General features: G+C 38.2%; 2 protein-coding genes across 5 annotated transcripts; one reads left to right on the forward strand and one right to left on the reverse strand.

The window, feature by feature from the left end:
* Positions 1-35: 35 nt before the first annotated feature.
* Positions 36-9,234, forward strand: LOC148387707 (uncharacterized). 4 transcript variants are annotated; one of them, XM_088395884.1, is made up of 12 exons: positions 36-141; positions 303-477; positions 1,975-2,242; positions 2,731-2,892; positions 2,995-3,192; positions 3,733-3,891; positions 4,152-4,232; positions 4,500-4,635; positions 4,784-4,828; positions 4,914-5,381; positions 5,577-7,006; positions 7,083-9,234. In XM_088395884.1, the coding sequence occupies exons 2-12, from the start codon at positions 416-418 to the stop codon at positions 7,128-7,130; spliced, it is 3,057 nt and encodes a 1,018-aa protein (XP_088252010.1). In that variant the 5' UTR covers positions 36-141; positions 303-415; the 3' UTR covers positions 7,131-9,234. The 4 variants fall into 4 exon arrangements, with proteins under 4 accessions (XP_088252010.1, XP_088252009.1, XP_088252011.1 ...); XM_088395883.1 differs by lacking the exon at positions 36-141 and having other exon boundaries at positions 183-477; XM_088395885.1 differs by lacking the exon at positions 36-141 and having other exon boundaries at positions 184-477; positions 2,158-2,242.
* A 208-nt stretch (positions 9,235-9,442) lies between these two features.
* Positions 9,443-14,558, reverse strand: LOC148387708 (tissue factor-like). The gene is made up of 7 exons (XM_088395889.1): positions 14,248-14,558; positions 12,506-12,617; positions 12,338-12,430; positions 11,626-11,720; positions 10,941-11,119; positions 10,411-10,576; positions 9,443-10,340 (listed from the first exon to the last, which is right to left on the reverse strand). Exons 1-7 carry the CDS (start codon positions 14,312-14,314, stop codon positions 10,204-10,206), a joined length of 849 nt encoding a protein of 282 aa, XP_088252015.1. The 5' UTR covers positions 14,315-14,558; the 3' UTR covers positions 9,443-10,203.
* Positions 14,559-15,904: the final 1,346 nt, after the last annotated feature.

The raw sequence follows: 15,904 nt of genomic DNA on the forward strand, positions 1-15,904 counted from the left end.
TTTAATATTTTTTTTTTTTTTTTTTTTTATTATTAGGTTCTTTGAAAGTAGTTGCCATTGACCGAACAATTCTGTCGTTTGGAGGGAAAGTCACGATTTGGAATTTTTCTTCTTTATTGATTTCCTACCCGCTCACACAAGGTAATTTAACATAGCTTTTATTTTGAAGGTCCAGAAAGGATGTGGTTTTTTTTCTTCGGTGGTCTTGTCGCTACGACTCTCACCATAAATGATTGTCATTGTGTCCGACTGTCCGAGCATTTTGACTTTTTATTCCCCTCGGGAATCTTGATATTCTGCAGGAAAAGAGGTGACTGTAAAGTGGGCCTCTGTACTGTCATCCATTATTACAAGCTTGCTGCATGATCGTTGACGGAAGCAACGGTCGGAGGATGAGAGTGGGAGGACTGCAGTAATGATGCGTTTTGTTCTGGACTGCCTGAGGACATCGAGCGCGAGGAACCCAAAGAATGAACGGTTTGTTTCATACTATCAATGACCTTCTTGCAATATTCTATCGCATGACATGGCTTCTAAACTTAATTGGATTGAAAATCTTGATGGGCAATTATGACTTTTTGTTAATGCTGTGCACTTAAAGTCGGTTGCAGAGATTTGGGCCAGTTCTGTGGTTGCCCAATTGTATGCAATAAAACCCCACTAAGGCAGCTTGTTTTCATTAGGCCTAAAATTCTCTGCAAACTCATTCAAGAACTGTCAACCTTACTGTAGGAAATAAACAAGTCCAAGCATGATACATTTCCAAATAAATGAAAATGTTTTTCATGCAACATTTCTCTCCATCCATCATAGCACCACTTTAATGTGCTTATCCGGGGTCAGATTCTGGCATAGGTTTAGCGGGGTGGACTTCCTTGTTTGTCCAACTCTTGAGGTTTTCCCAGGCCTCTTCATCCTCCCCAGTGTGTCCTGTGTCGTTCCCATGGCCTCCTCTTAGTCGCAACAAAATAAGTACAACACAAATAATATTGTATGTCACAATGAGGTTGAGTAGATCAGAATGTCAACAAAGAAATTAGGATTCAGTTAGTATTTTGGTCTGGAGTATGTCAGAAAATCAGGGGAAGGGTCATTGGGTCAATATTATCCCCAAGTGAAAGCAGCTGCTTCCAAATTTCCTGTATAGATTAAACGCAAAAATAATCAGTTGTACGTAGAGCCTTGTATTCCAATTAGAATGAAATCAAATTATCAAATACAAGTTTTAGATTAAAATTAATAATTTAATTCCATCCAGGATAAACATCATAAAAAGGTATAGAAGGAAAAGTAGAGTGGTGGAAAGTGCTTCAAGTTAATATTGAGGTTTTCAACATTTGTTTTGCTATCTGAACATTGGCTAACACCCACGTACTAAATTTGTGACTTTTGTTTTGTTTGAAAGAGTGACATTCAGAACAATTTCCCATTCTAAATTGTGAAGCTCCGCCCATTGCTGGTTAAAACTAATTAAATCCAGTGATTTTTTTTATTTTTTTTTAATCTTAATAGCAATGTAAAAAAAATCCTGATGCTACCGCTCTAGTTGCATAAGGTGCTTGTTGAATATTTCTATTGCACTGGTTAGCGTCCAGTGCACAGATTGCGGGAAGTGACTGCTCCACATAGAATTGAAATTAAAATACTGATGAATTTTTGTTTGCAACCAGATAATATTCACCCTGGTAGTGTTTTCTGTGGCATTTTTATGAATGGCTCTGTTCCTGATGCTGAACACTGCAATAGCAAATAATGGATGTAGGGGTGGGCTTTGGAGGGGGAGCCAAGAGAGAGGGATTGTGAAGGAGGTAGAAAGAATGAATTTCAATCAATAAGTTTCCTTTGCAATGTGGCTACGCCCACTCGACCAATATTCTGTCTGACTCATATTTTTCCCCGCCTTACATTGGTGCAGTGTGGCTTCTAGCTTCAATGACCACAGACACGCACATGCACATACTGTCACGTTCACAGATGTAGCTCCGCCTCCTCTGCAGTGGAGCGACTGCGAGCAATGGAGGAGCCAGCAGTGCAGCAGGATAAATTAGACAGCTCATGGGAAGAAGGGCATGATGGAGGAAAGGCTCATTGGAAGAATGAATGTTCCCTTTCCTCACTCCTGAAACACTCTTGTCTTCTCTGCTGGTCGTCTCCCAGGGAAACTGACGTCGTGGAAACGGACGAAAGAGTCCTCAGCAAGTCAGCCGAGATCAGAGTAAGAAGACCGCAGCACCTTGCGCTGGTGTGTGTGTGCGTGTTTTGTGTGTTTGTGCATGTTCATTTCTTATTCGTTTCTTTCATGATGCATATGATGCATGCCATCGGATTTTTGTTGCATCTGTCTGTACCATTTTTAAATTCACTTCATCTCCCATGATGCTCTTGTGTCACGCATGCTGGAATGTGACGTGGTAGTAAAATCAGTCAATCCAGCTAAAATGAATGGAAGGTATTCTTGTCGATTACCTCGTAAGTCTGTGCTTTGATTTTTAATATGTAAGGTGTATATTAATTTTTCAATAACTTCTATCATTTAGGAAAGCACATCATCAATCATATTGTTTTCTGTTAAAAGTGTCATGATGTTAAGCCAAACCTTGCTCACTCACTCCCAAATGCTCAATTTAAATTTGGGGTATTTTATTTTGGTTTACCTTTTCATCATTTTATATGACGTCAAACCTCCATGCCCACAGTTTTTAAATGTGCATGTGTTTTTTGCATTTGTAGGAGCTTGAGAATGCGGTAACAGTGGAAAATCTAGAGCTGCAGGAGCAGCAGTCGGACCGCAAGGAGCTAGAAGAAACACTGGTCAAATTAGAAAATCACAAAGATAAGCTTATTCAGCAAATAAAAGCTACCAGACAGCTCTGCTATGAAGAAAGTCAACAGGTAACATTAATGATTGTACGGTACTAATCAAGTCGGCACTCCACCATTTTCCGACGATACGTGATGATAAAACACCTGACTGTCAATATTTGTATTTTCCAGATACTATCTCTGCAGGCTGAAGAGGTTAAGAGGGAGAGCCAAGTTGAGGAGTATGAGCGAGAGCTTGCCAGAGCCAGATGGAGACTGAGGAAGCTCAAAGAGGAGGTGAAACAGGCCAAGAGCAAGATGGAGGAGGCTGGGGAGAGGAACTATCCTCTCCAGGACTCCATTAGACAGTCCTATGAAGAAATCTTGCAGGTACAGGCAAAAGCGCATATTTTTTATATGTATGAACAATGTATCATGAAATAAGGATTTATTATTAGATGATATTGACAATATTTGATTGTTTTTCTATTTACCAGGAAAAGAAAAGGCTATTTTTTTTTAAAATATATTTAATCTGGGTGGCACGGTGGCTATTTTTATCAAACCTCGCCTCCGCTGTAGTCACATAGTTAGACTTGAAGTGTGGTCAATGTCTCAAAAAATAATAAAAAAAAGTCTCAAAATTATTTAGAAAAAAAGCTCACCAAATAATCAGAACAGATGCATGTCAACTCAAGTTGCAGGAACAGCTGCTTTGAGAAACTGAGCTTGGGTTTAGTCACGAGTGGCTCCTCACTTTGTGATGTCACAATGTGAGAATCTGGTCGTTTTCATGTATTTGTATTTGGAGCTATCAAAGAGACATTCCTGGAGTTTGTGTAGCAGTGTTTGTCAACACTTTTGTTTCTTTGGACTATTTAGTAACGTTGGTCAGCACCAAAAAAACAGTCACTGGTGTCATCCATGCAGGAAGAGCACACGCTATGTTCTGTGTCAGGTGGTGCAGTCACTCCAGAGAGCCAGCTTGAAGGCTCAACATCTCCTGCAGATACAACTGAGGATGAACCACTTCCAATCAGACCATGGGGAAGGAGCCAATCACTGCCTGCATATGCTGACCTAATCATGGTAAATCATTTTAAAGTCAGTTTTTGTCTACTTGCTCCCGTTGTTACTTCAACTGTGTAGCTATACAGTGATTTGCCGTTTTTGCCAATTCTTTTTTTTTTTTGCAGTCTATTCATATTTTTCTTTCGTGTTTAAACTCATCTGGTGGTAATCATGTTTAGGTGTGGTCAGTGAGAATGAATTCATTTTTCAAAAAATATAATTAGCCACATTTACTTTCTCACTTTATGAAAATTTCCTTTGGGTTTATGTGTGACTAGGTAGCCAACAGCGCACCTTTCTGCAATAATTTGGCTGATACCAGAGAAGAGGTAGATGACAGTAGCAGCAGCTCACCAAAGGTTTGTTTAGTAAACACAAATGTCTTCCAGGGAATACTACCGTATTTTCCGCACTATAAGGTAGTGGCTCAATATTGGTCCACATATAAGGCGCACCTGATTATAAGGCGCACTGTCGGCTTTTGAGAAAATTGGAGGTTTTTAGGTGCGCCTTATAGTGCGGAAACTACGGTAATCATTATCACGAGACTTTGTTACAGTGCTTCCATATGTATTTATAGTAGCAATAATTAAATGTTCAAATATTATTTGCCGTTTGTTCTCTAGATGGACAGGTCTAACCTGGAAGACGATCCAGACGAGGGTGACATCAGTGAGGATCAAGGGGAAATAAAGGAACAGTCCATTCTAAACAAATTGGACTTCTATCAAGCTGACCCATTTGCGCATTGTCATATAGGCCGTATGTGTCACATGATTTGTGATTTGAAACATTTAGTTTTATTACGTAGTTTCGTTTTTCAGCAGAAAGGTTACTTTTTAACCCTGTTTTATTTTGTTAAATAACCAGACTTCAGCATATTTGTTTTCTGTTTCTGCTCTATTTGCAGATGACCTATTTAATGAAGACCTCTTCCCGAAAACAGACTCATCAGGTCAGATTTAATAATCAAGTCAATAGACTTTTAGAAATAGAATATTATATGATATTCCAATTCTGATATTGTCTGTTTTTTTTAGATGGATTTACATCAGATCCTTTCAAAGGCAGTGACCCCTTTGCAGCGGACATTTTGTTTCCAGAAGCCAACGTTGGTTGTGATGACGGAGAAGTCATTCTTTGTGATGAGGCCGACACTAGTCTATCTTGTGCTGAAAATAAAGCTTCAACGGGAACACAGTGTTTTGAGTGCGAGTTTCCCGATGAAGATAGTGACATTGAGATCAGCTATAGTCAAGAGGATCTTGACACCATCCCTGGGACAAATGATAACCATGGATTTAAACCAATCCAGAGTTCATCTGAGGAACTCGGCCCAGAACCCATACGAGGCTGGCATACCCAGGGTCAGTTTTCTGTAGAATCTGATCCCAATGGGTATGAACTGGACCTCAGCGCCGTCTCCCCACCCTCTGACATCGAGGAACACAGTCTTGGATCTCTGGTTGGAGAGTTTACCAAGGAGGGAACAGCAAAAGTGGAGGAAGGTAATTTTTGGGGAAAAATATTCAGAACCTTTGAACTTCAAGTCTTTTATAACTTTTACATTTTTTTCACACTACAACCACAAATATAAAACTATTTTATTCAGATTTCCTTGAATCCTAAAGATTATTTGTACATTTTTCCAGTAATGGTTTCATAATTTGGAAAGCAAACCTTATTTCTTTTTTTTTTTTCAGCCGCCATTGTCCCTGAGCTTGGTGATCCAGCATTGTTGGTGTCAAACAGAACAAGCACGAAAGACAGCACTCAGCATCTTGACAGTGATGGAGAAGTACCAGATTGGCAGAGTGACATCAAAAAGAAACCAGAAGACCCTTCATCTCCAAACTCTGTCGAGTCTCATAAAGGCTACACTGAACACGAGTCACAACAGGCCAACCTGAGTTTTGACTGTGAACTAACGAGTCAGTCTTCTTTTGATCCATATGGCTTCAAACTCAGTCCAGAACATTCTAGTCTCACCCTCTTGGACCCCGATGAAGCTGAGCTGAGCCCAGCACCCAGTGATCAAGATCTGGATTTTGACCCAGAACACGCTTCTTCTCAACCAGACCCATTGTGTTTTTATTCCTATGAGTATGAAATCCCTTCTTCTCAAATGCTGCAGGACTCCGATCCATATGGCTTTAAGCTCAGCCTTGAAAAAGAGAATCAGGAGGTGCCCGAACCTTGTTGCGATGATAATATGGAAAACATGGCCATTGGTAAATTTCACAATAAGGACGACGAAGAATCCTTTCACTATAGCAATCAAGAAGTACTAGAACCTCTTCCTCATGAAAACCAAGAAGTGCTTGATCCTTGTAGCAACAATAACCAAGAACTGCCGGATGTTTTTAAAAGCCGAAACCAAGAAGTGATGGAATTATCATCTCTGGCCAACAGTGAAATTGTAAAGTTAGTAAGCCAAGAAAATCAAGAATTCACCAATCTTTGTAGTCCTGAAAACCAAGAAGTGGTTGAACACTATTACTTTATAAGTGACAAGGAAGTTGAAGAGCATAAAAGTGATAACCAAGAAGTGCTGGAATTTTGTAGCCAAGCTAATCCAGAGCAATTTGATTTCTCCTGTACTGAGAATCAGGAAGTGTTGGATTTAGACAGCTATGGCAACCAAGAAGTAGTTGAAAATCAGGAAGAGCCAGCTTTAGATCACCATGAAAACCAAGGAAGAATGAATCTCGATAACAACGAATATGAGAAATTGCTCGATTTGGATGGTCATAATAACCAGGAAGTGTTGGACTTGGTAAAAGATGAGCCAAGCCCTGAAACCAACAACAACCAGTCCGTCCTCAAACCAGAGTTGAGTAACAGCTCCGACAGTGATATGGCACCAGAAGAATTACAACCCAGTAATATCAGTGTCGGAGACGCCCTCATGGACTGCAGCATTATGTCCACCAACCAGACTTTCATATCTCATGATCCTTCTAGTCACAACATGTTAGAGGGGGATCTTGGTTCTGTGTTCAGGGCTGGTGGATACATTGGTTGTCCTGATGTAGCTGATGATCTAGAACCTATGTCCCGCAGACAAGTTAACAGTGTAGCAGAGCCAGTACGGCCAGTCAGACCAGTAAGACCTCCCCGACCTTCACTCAGGGTAAGTTCCTGCATAATATTTATCAAATGCTGCATGCAAATTTGTATTGTTATTCATGTATCATTGTGTGTTTTAGGCAAAGGAGAAAGCCGAGTCCCCAACTCAGGGAATCGACCTGAAATGATCCATCAATAATCAACAATGGTATTCACATCCCCACAGTGAGGGAATCATTCAGACAGGAGTTACCTAAGAAGATGAACAATTTTCGAAAGGGGAATTCACAAAGGGATGCAGCAGTACTGTAGACGCATGTCTGTTTTTATGTTTAGCCGTTAAACTGAAATAAGAAGCAGAACTGGTCTGTTTCAACAGGACCAGCTTGCAAAGAGGCCTGACAACATACAATATGTCTCAATTAGTACGTTACTGTTAGTAATTTACGTAGATCTTTTTTTGGGGTAACTGTTTTCAGCCAACTGTGAAATTAATATCTCTTTTCATACAGTATCTTCTGGCAGCATACATTTTCTTGTTTTATGTCCAAGACAAGGCTAACTGGTCCAACATAAAAATAATTTTCAATATTTTAATTCATCTTGAGCTTGTATAGGTGGACTTGTTTCAAGATCAGATGTATATAGTAGTGTGGATTTTATCCTCTGTAGCGATTTAGTTAGTTTAGTTAGTTCGTTAGTTAGTTAGTTACAAATGAAAAAAAAAATCATCTTTTTCTGCCCTGTTTATTGGGGGTGAGTAGTTTTTGTCCTAAGTCATCATCCATTGTACATTACATAATAATGAGAACATATACATATTGGACACTCCAGTGTAGGTCACATACATTCAGTTCCATGCTGGTCAATTTCCATTCTGAATTATTTGTATTTATTTATGAATAAATAATAATCAATGAAATTTACAGAGGTCCGTTCCAGCATGAAACTACCACCATCTTGTGTGCTGCATGAAAACTCTGCAGGCAATGTTTGAAGTAACATTTTACGTCATCCACTGTCGTCAATGTACAGGTAAAACCTTCCTCCTAATTTGTTAAAACAATACACATACAGTGCAGAAGCTAAGAAAGATTGCTGATAAGCTTCTATTGTTAACTATATGATCTATCACAATATTTTTTTATTTTTGGTGTTTTAAAAAAAAAAAAATCACATGGGCAGAAAAGATCTCTTTTATGGATGCTGTTTGGGCCTGTCATTCAGACACGCTATTTAAAGATGTATAATCAGCCGGTGCATTTTGTCTCAGGTTTAATATTAACACACAACACATTATGCGGACTAATCTATACGTATTTGCTCCTCCCAGAAGGCGCAAAATGAACTGTGCAGCAATTTAGCACGTTAAGCGGACGCAGTCCTGGGTGTGCCCAATTAATGTGCAATGACATTTATGTATGCCTTTTTTGGGAGAGATAAACTTTAAATAAGTTTATTGCAATGCTCCTGCAATACTGTGTGATACATTAGTTCCACTGAGAGTGATTCATGAGTATAGCAGTGGGTCATTGATATATTAAAAAAAGAAAGACATACAAAAAATTTAGCACTGTATTCAGTAAAACGTGTCATATTTATGTAGCCAGTTCACGTGATGAATATATTCAATACGCTTAGTCCGTACCATATCATTTAAACAGGCCTGGAAGCAAGCACTTGAGATTTTCTTGTTTTAGTTTATACCTACCTCATTCTTATTTTGTTAAAACTGCATGTTAACACCGTGAATCCTGTGATAGCACCCAGTTCTGTGGTTTTGACATTACGTAAACACGCCATCAGAAATGCATGACCTACTAACAGTCATTGGTCATCACGTCTTATAGAATGAGTCGGAAATCTTTCACTGATCAGTGATGTGTCTAGGCCTAGGGGTGATAGTATCCTCGTTAATGCTTGATATGTGATGTGTAGTTATTTCCTGTCTAGGAAGATATCCTGCTATTGCTTCATCCAACCCAACACTATTTTTGGTACAGTATCATCGAATATAAATTGAAATATGCTTGTCATGATTTAGTCTCACTGAAAGATGTCAGTTGAGCAGAAATCTTCTCCAGAAACATCAGACGAAGTTGCAATTTTCAATATCGCAGTGTGTGTTTTCTGTTATACAGATATTGGCATTTAAAGTCAAGGTTGCGTGAAACGATATTCAAAACAATTCTGTATGATACCACGGTGTTTGTTGTGATATTGTATGTGCTGCAATGTAAATACAATCGTCTGTGCTTGAAACATCAAGGAATACATCAATATTGAACCCCACATGAGGTGTAGTGCCATATTTTTGAAAAGTCAACCTCCATTCTTGCATTGTATACCATACGTACACCGAAACCCATTTGTTCTGCAATCAGTGTGAATTAGGCATAAGGCTGAAGGTCTCTGAACCTCTTTGATTTGATTATATAATAAATATAATTATATATATATATATATATATAAAACAGACGTGCATCCATAGACAGACAAGTAATCTCATTGACCTTTATTTGACCCTGTTTCTCTAATATCTATCACTGATAATTCGTTAAAAGGAAAAACAATGCAAGAATTAAGAAGCAAAATGATACTGTTTGTTGCTGCATCTTAACATAAAAAAAAAAAAAAGCAAGAGAGAGAGTTCAAAGTTGTATAGTGTTGGCATACTTTTGATCAACAAAAGTTAGTTCCAGAAATCATATGGATTCAATGAAAAAAAATGCAAAAAAAAAAAAAGAGTGGAGAGAAGTTGGTTAATGTAACTGAGATTCTGATAAAAGTTCACCAGATGACCCTTAAGCCCTCATTGATGGTTACGGATGTGAAACAGGCTTGAGGGCTTTTAAAAAATTACAGTGTAAATAAAATGGCTAAAAGCATTGAAAGAAAGAAATGCTTGCAATTGTAGACTATTGATGGGAATGGAATAAGGAAATACTTATTGCCATTTCTAGCTAAGGTATGGTCCATTTGCTATCAAGATACAATTTTTTTAAATAATATTAAACCCATAATGTATTTTTTTTTTTACACACACATCGTAAATATTTTGTGGTTGCAATGTAAAAATGTAAAAATACAATATAACATTAGTGCAGAGGCATATAAAATGTTGTAGTGAACACACACACAGTACACAGAGGAAAACCAGCTTCCTCGGGTGATGTTAAATTTGGACTTGACCCCAAATTAAAACATACAGATAATGTGGGTCATTTAAGCACACACACACTCACACACATTCTCATTAATTTAAACAACTGTAGATGACTGATACATTTGCGAGGCTCTGTTTTTTCGTCTGCAGCATACAACTGTCACTGTGATGATGACAATGAGAATTAATAGCAGGATAAAAAGTCCACCAACCAAAGCTCCGAGACTCAGCTCTAGAGGGGAAAATGAAGATTACATTTAGACAGAAAGACTTACATTTTCCAAAGAGTGCATGTACTTTACCTTGAAAGACATTTTTCTGTCCGGGAGTACACTGCTGGATGCTCCAGGCTCCTTGCTGGTGCAGTTTGTCTCTTGAGGGGATGAAAGCTGCCACCATGAAGCAGTAACTTTGATCTGCATCCAACCCAGACACTTCTCCTTTATTGGACTTGAATATGATGTCTCTCTAAAATTAAAAAAATTGAATATGAGCGTGTGGGTGTGTGATGATTTGTTTTTAGGTTGCTTTTTTCTTTTTTATAGAAGACATAAGATGTAGAGTCAGTTAGTCTTCATTTTTAAAGCTTTTTTTTTTTTCAATTTTAATATATTCATTATAATTTCCCACCTTTTGGCCAAAGTCAGCTGTGATAGGCTCCAGCTCATTTATCATTAATACAAAAAAGTGAGTTCGACAAACCTTTTCTGAACATTTGACTTATGGGAGAACCTACTAGAGTGGGTTTTGGTTTTTATCCTCCACTTGAAGTGACTTTAGTGGATATTTAATTGCATTTCCATTCAAAGTTATAGTTCTTTAATGCTCTTACCTTTCCTGTATTTCCAGACTTGTAATAGCTGATCTTGTACTGAAGGTCATTCTTAAGAATGTCTCTGATGGTAAGTTGCCTCCCGTATTTGTGGAAACTGGTAAGAGGATCTTCGATGTTGACTCTCACTTTGCCTTCTTCCACAACCTCCACGGTGAAATTTGCTGCACTAATCTCACCTAAGCAGAAAATATAATGATCAAACTTGAAGTTGTGTCTATTGCAAACGAGCCTCTATTGAGGCCCTCATTTACTAATACCGTATTTTCCGCACTATAAGGCACACCTAAAATCCTCCAATTTTCTCAAAAGCTGACAGTGCGCCTTATAATCAGGTGCGCCTTATATATGGATCAATATTGAGCCACTACAACAGGCGTGACCAAAGTCCGGCCCGCGGGCCAAATGTATATATCTTATATCTGGACAAAGTTTTAAAATGGGCCATTCATTGAAGGTGCGCCTTATAATCTGGTGCGTCTTATATATGGACAAAGTTTTAAAATGGGCCATTCATTAAAGATGCGCTTTATAATCCGGTGCGCCTTATAGTGAGGAAAATACGGTAAATGAAAGTTCTTACGCAGCACGGTGAGACTGTAAGTTTAAAAGTTTAATTTTGTGTCTGTTTGTACATACATGTTTGCATTGTGTGTGCACGTGTTTATCTTGGTGTAAAACTTACTCTGCCCATAAGGGTTGAAGGGTGGTGAGTAACTGCTAGGTAAATCGTCATCGTCATTGTCATAATCTTCTGTTTGAATTTTAGCAGTAAATGTCCTGTCAAAGTACAAACGCATGAATTTGTCATACACAGAGAGAAACTCCAACATTTTGTCCTGTTTTTAAAAGCTAATGGGCAAATGTCTCACATCGCTTTAACAGGTACACCAAAGTGTTTGGACCAGGTGTGTCAAACTCATTTTTTTCACGGGCCACATTGTAGTCATAGCTTCTTCCGGAGGGCCATTAAATAAATGTATGAGCAACTCATATTATATACAGTAAGAGCTACAAAACAAACTGACAAATAACTCGTTTTCAAATCAGACGAGTAAAAACTGGCCAAATATTTGAAAAAAAAATTATTAAAAGTGAAGACAATTTGCAATTCTAGTAATGACACACGAATTTGATGCACAATTTGTCTTCGCGGGCCACATAAAATTATGTGGCGGGCCGTATCTGGCCCCCGGGCCTTGAGTTTGACACCTGTGGTTTAGATAAATCAATATTTCGACCATATTATTTGCATAATGATGCAAGTCTGGGGCTGCATAGAACATGTTATTGTAAAATTTATACTAGGTTGACTTCACCTTTAAAACAAAGAGATTAAAATAATATTTAAAGTACCCTCTTATTACAACACAGAGTTCAGTTTATGAGGTACATACCGATCGAGAGGTTCAAGGTCAGTGGTTAGATCGCACTCTGTCTCTTCTATTTCGATGCAGTTGGGACTTCTCATCCACGTTTCACTGTTGTCCCTGATGTTCACATAACATCAATAACTGTCAAACACGTAATTTTTTTTTTTCATCAAGCAGATATTTTTGACTCACCAAGAATACTGGACAGTAAACATGTAGTTTGATGGCGTTGTAGTCCACATGAGGAGAGTTTTAAAATCCAGAGATACCCAACGTACATTGTCGGCTTTTGGTGCATGTTCATCTATGAGATGACAAACTTAGCGTTATAAAATACACACGCATATTGGATAGCATGATATCACAAAGAAAAAATATATCACCCCACCCCTAACTGGTATTGATAAAAAATTGTTTAATGGTAATGTGAAAACGTGAAAATTTGTGTTTAGCAATATGTGTCATGTGACCTCATGGCCTGTAGTTTCATTATGTAAAATGGGAAGGATCCTTCTGTGGTAACAGCTGACGTTTGTGTTGTGAATGTTTACAGATGACCTCAACTCAGAGGAACTCTATAGAAAGAATTTTTATAACCCATTTAAGTGAGAAGAAAACCGTCACCATTCATGCACGATGACAAAACAATGAGAAACCAAAACCGCAATTCCCAAACTTTTTGTGTTGCAACACCACAAACTCCCCCTCAAATTAATTTCATGTGTGGCTCGCCTTCATGATTGTCAGTATCCAACCATCTGTCTTTTACATTAGTCACCCATGTTTCACAACTGTTTTAAAATATTTAGACATGTTAGTGTCGTAATTCAGTGACGCCTCATCTTAATAACATCTCACCGACTTTTCTTGGAACATCCACGACTTCATCCTACTCACTCTTTCCCATGAACAGACCATGATTGAAGTAATACTTTAGGAATGGGGCTCAGCAGATCTAACCCAAAGGTGGAGCTCTTACATGGTAATAAATCACAGTTCTCTGCTTTTATCTTCAAAGCGTTTTACTCAATTTTACAAGTAGATTTGAATTGTAAGCTATTTAAGTTAAAAAAAAAATTGCTAGGCATTTTGCTGGCAATTGTTTTAAACTTTTCCATTTTTATTTAATTCAATACACAACAAAAAAAACTATTCAAACTGATGAACACTATTTTCTGGGGTGAATATTCTCTCATTTTAAATTGTAAATATTCTCTGCAACACATTCCAAAAAAGCAAAGTCATGGATAACAAAAAAACTGGGAAATTTGAGGAATGCTAAAAAATAGTAAAAAAAAAAAAGGTTTGGACCATCTAAAATTGAAAAACTGTTCTGTGGTCTGTCAAGTCCACATTTAAATGTTTGTTAAATTTTGTGGGATATTTTACACATTATGTTATCTTGCATGATACCTATTTGTACCTTTTATAGACCAATCCGTACCCAAAAGTACGTTATCTGCCTACACAGTTGCTGTCTAGAACCGGGCTGGGCAACATCATAAAAACATTGCTCTACCGCACCTTTTCTAAATTGTAATTGGATCATTTAAATAATCAACACATCCGGAGGTAAAGGGTCTATCATGTACTATCCAAAGAGACTATCCCTAGACTAGATAAATCACGATAACTTTCTCGTAACATCAACAGATTTAACCGTTTTTTTACATCCTGAGGTTATTCTTATTCAAGCCACCACATGACAAAGAGATATTTAGTCATAAGTAACAAAAGTAAAGTTTAACACCACCAAACAACTACAAATGATTCTTTGTGAGCATTTAGGATATAACCTCATCAACAAAAAATTGGCTTGCGCTATACAGATTATAGAAAGGAATGTGAATTGGAACCACATGAGGCTTAGAGATCGTGTGTTAAAAATGCCTTAATGATCATCTCAGCAGTTGTTCTCTTGTATGGGACTTTACCTGCAACTGTGATAATCCAAGCAGACATGTAGACTCCAAGACAAAGAGCTATTCTCATTGAGGCCATGTTAAAATGCGTAAATTCCTTTATCCTTCAAGTTGTGATGGCGACTTCTTCCCTCTTTGTGTTTAAGTTGCAATGTCTTGAAGAGTGTGCAATGTGAATTTGGGGGAGCTGAAGGGTCTGATCAGGGTTCCTCCCCTCTGTTTCACTGACTGATCCCTCCCACATGCCTGTCCCTGATGGAACGTTCCCATAAAACGTCTTCTATCAAAACATGCGCACTTCCCTTACACTTGGAGTTATCTTTATCTAGCATCTCAGAAATACAAGAGTCTACATGTAAAACTCGCCCCACTCTGACAAGAACCATCTGTTTGTGGGGAGTGTGTAATTTGAGAATGGAAAATACCTTGATTCCATGTTACCATGGCAGCAAATGGGCATTGTTCCAAGTGGTCCAGTTCACATTCTGCTGAAGAAACCTTTTGAATCGCTTCACATGACTACAAACAAGAGGGCCGTTAGTCAGACTCATGTGCTGGAACGCTGTGATGCGAGCAAATGAAAACAGATTTAAAGAGCAATCTTAGAAATACCAAATTGATGTGTCATGTTCTTCTGCAGGCACGAAACAAAAAGCTCAAAGTGGAGATTTTTGTGAGAGAGAACTTGTTTTCAATTCCAGTTTGCAACTGCAAGGATGAGCAGTTGTCACTGTCTGTTGTAATGCCGGATATTTTTAGACATGAAACATCTTGGGAACTACTCTAAATAACCGTGTTGAAATCAAAGGTCTCGGTTTGTTGCAGAATGAGTTTGTTTGAAGTGTTCAAATATGCTGGGAACATGCTGACTCATTGGTCTGAGTTCATTTACATAGCAAACAGATTATTGGCAGGTTTGGATCGGTTTATTCCCTTAGAAATTCTAGAGCTAGTCTCGTGTGTGGTATGTGTACTATCATCATATTAATTATTTTTGTGCATTTAGCCAACATCTTTGATCCGTATATGAAGGATGATGATTGGATGTTTTTGTACCCACTATGATAAGCCATATCTGAATCGAGACACGTGAGAGCAAAACAATGCAAGTGTGGACTTTGCCAGTCAACCAGAACCACGTGTAAGCCACAGGACAAGTTTGAACACTTACGTACAACAAGACATTTACATTAATTTACTACATGTACTGAAATGTCAGATACGTTCATTTTGTAATGCATGTCCGGAAATACAGTAGGCCTATGTTACATTGAATCAATTGTAGCGTAACAATTTTAAGTGCTTGTGGGCCTCAGTTAGTTCCCCCCTGAGAGTGGAAAGAAGCCAAAGAATGTGGGGCTTGAGAGATGCACAAACATAATACACAGATGTTGAACTGTTGAAGTAAGATTTTCTGGAATTCATCTCGTGCTGCTCGCTTTCATCACTGCTTAACGGAGTTTGGCAGTAAAAATCTGAGCCCCACTTGGAAAGAAGAAAAGTCATTGAGAGAGTGTGGGAACATAAGGGGGTAGTGTGATCTATAAATCTCAGTCAATCTCAAATCGCAATAACAAGCCATGTGAATGGTGTACTTGCTCAAGTATATATAACTTTCAATCCTTATATTTACTTAAACATATTCAATGGTTTTTCTTGCAAAATGTAA

Source organism: Syngnathus floridae, chromosome 14, assembly GCF_059516105.1.
Source record: "Syngnathus floridae isolate MCC-2025c chromosome 14, RoL_Sflo_1.0, whole genome shotgun sequence".
Taxonomy (NCBI): domain Eukaryota; kingdom Metazoa; phylum Chordata; class Actinopteri; order Syngnathiformes; family Syngnathidae; genus Syngnathus; species Syngnathus floridae.

Excerpts from the sequence above, each read along its gene's own strand:
- LOC148387708 (XM_088395889.1), bottom strand. The coding sequence starts at position 14,314 with ATGGCCTCAATGAGAATAGCTCTTTGTCTTGGAGTCTACATGTCTGCT. Across the intron at positions 10,577-10,940 it reads AGTCTGGAAATACAGGAAAG|AGAGACATCATATTCAAGTC; the intron begins GTAAGAGCATTA and ends TTTTAATTTTAG. Across the intron at positions 10,341-10,410 it reads ACAGAAAAATGTCTTTCAAG|AGCTGAGTCTCGGAGCTTTG; the intron begins GTAAAGTACATG and ends TTTCCCCTCTAG.
- LOC148387707 (XM_088395884.1), top strand. The coding sequence starts at position 416 with ATGATGCGTTTTGTTCTGGACTGCCTGAGGACATCGAGCGCGAGGAAC. Across the intron at positions 478-1,974 it reads AGGAACCCAAAGAATGAACG|ATGTAGCTCCGCCTCCTCTG; the intron begins GTTTGTTTCATA and ends TCACGTTCACAG. Across the intron at positions 3,892-4,151 it reads CATATGCTGACCTAATCATG|GTAGCCAACAGCGCACCTTT; the intron begins GTAAATCATTTT and ends ATGTGTGACTAG.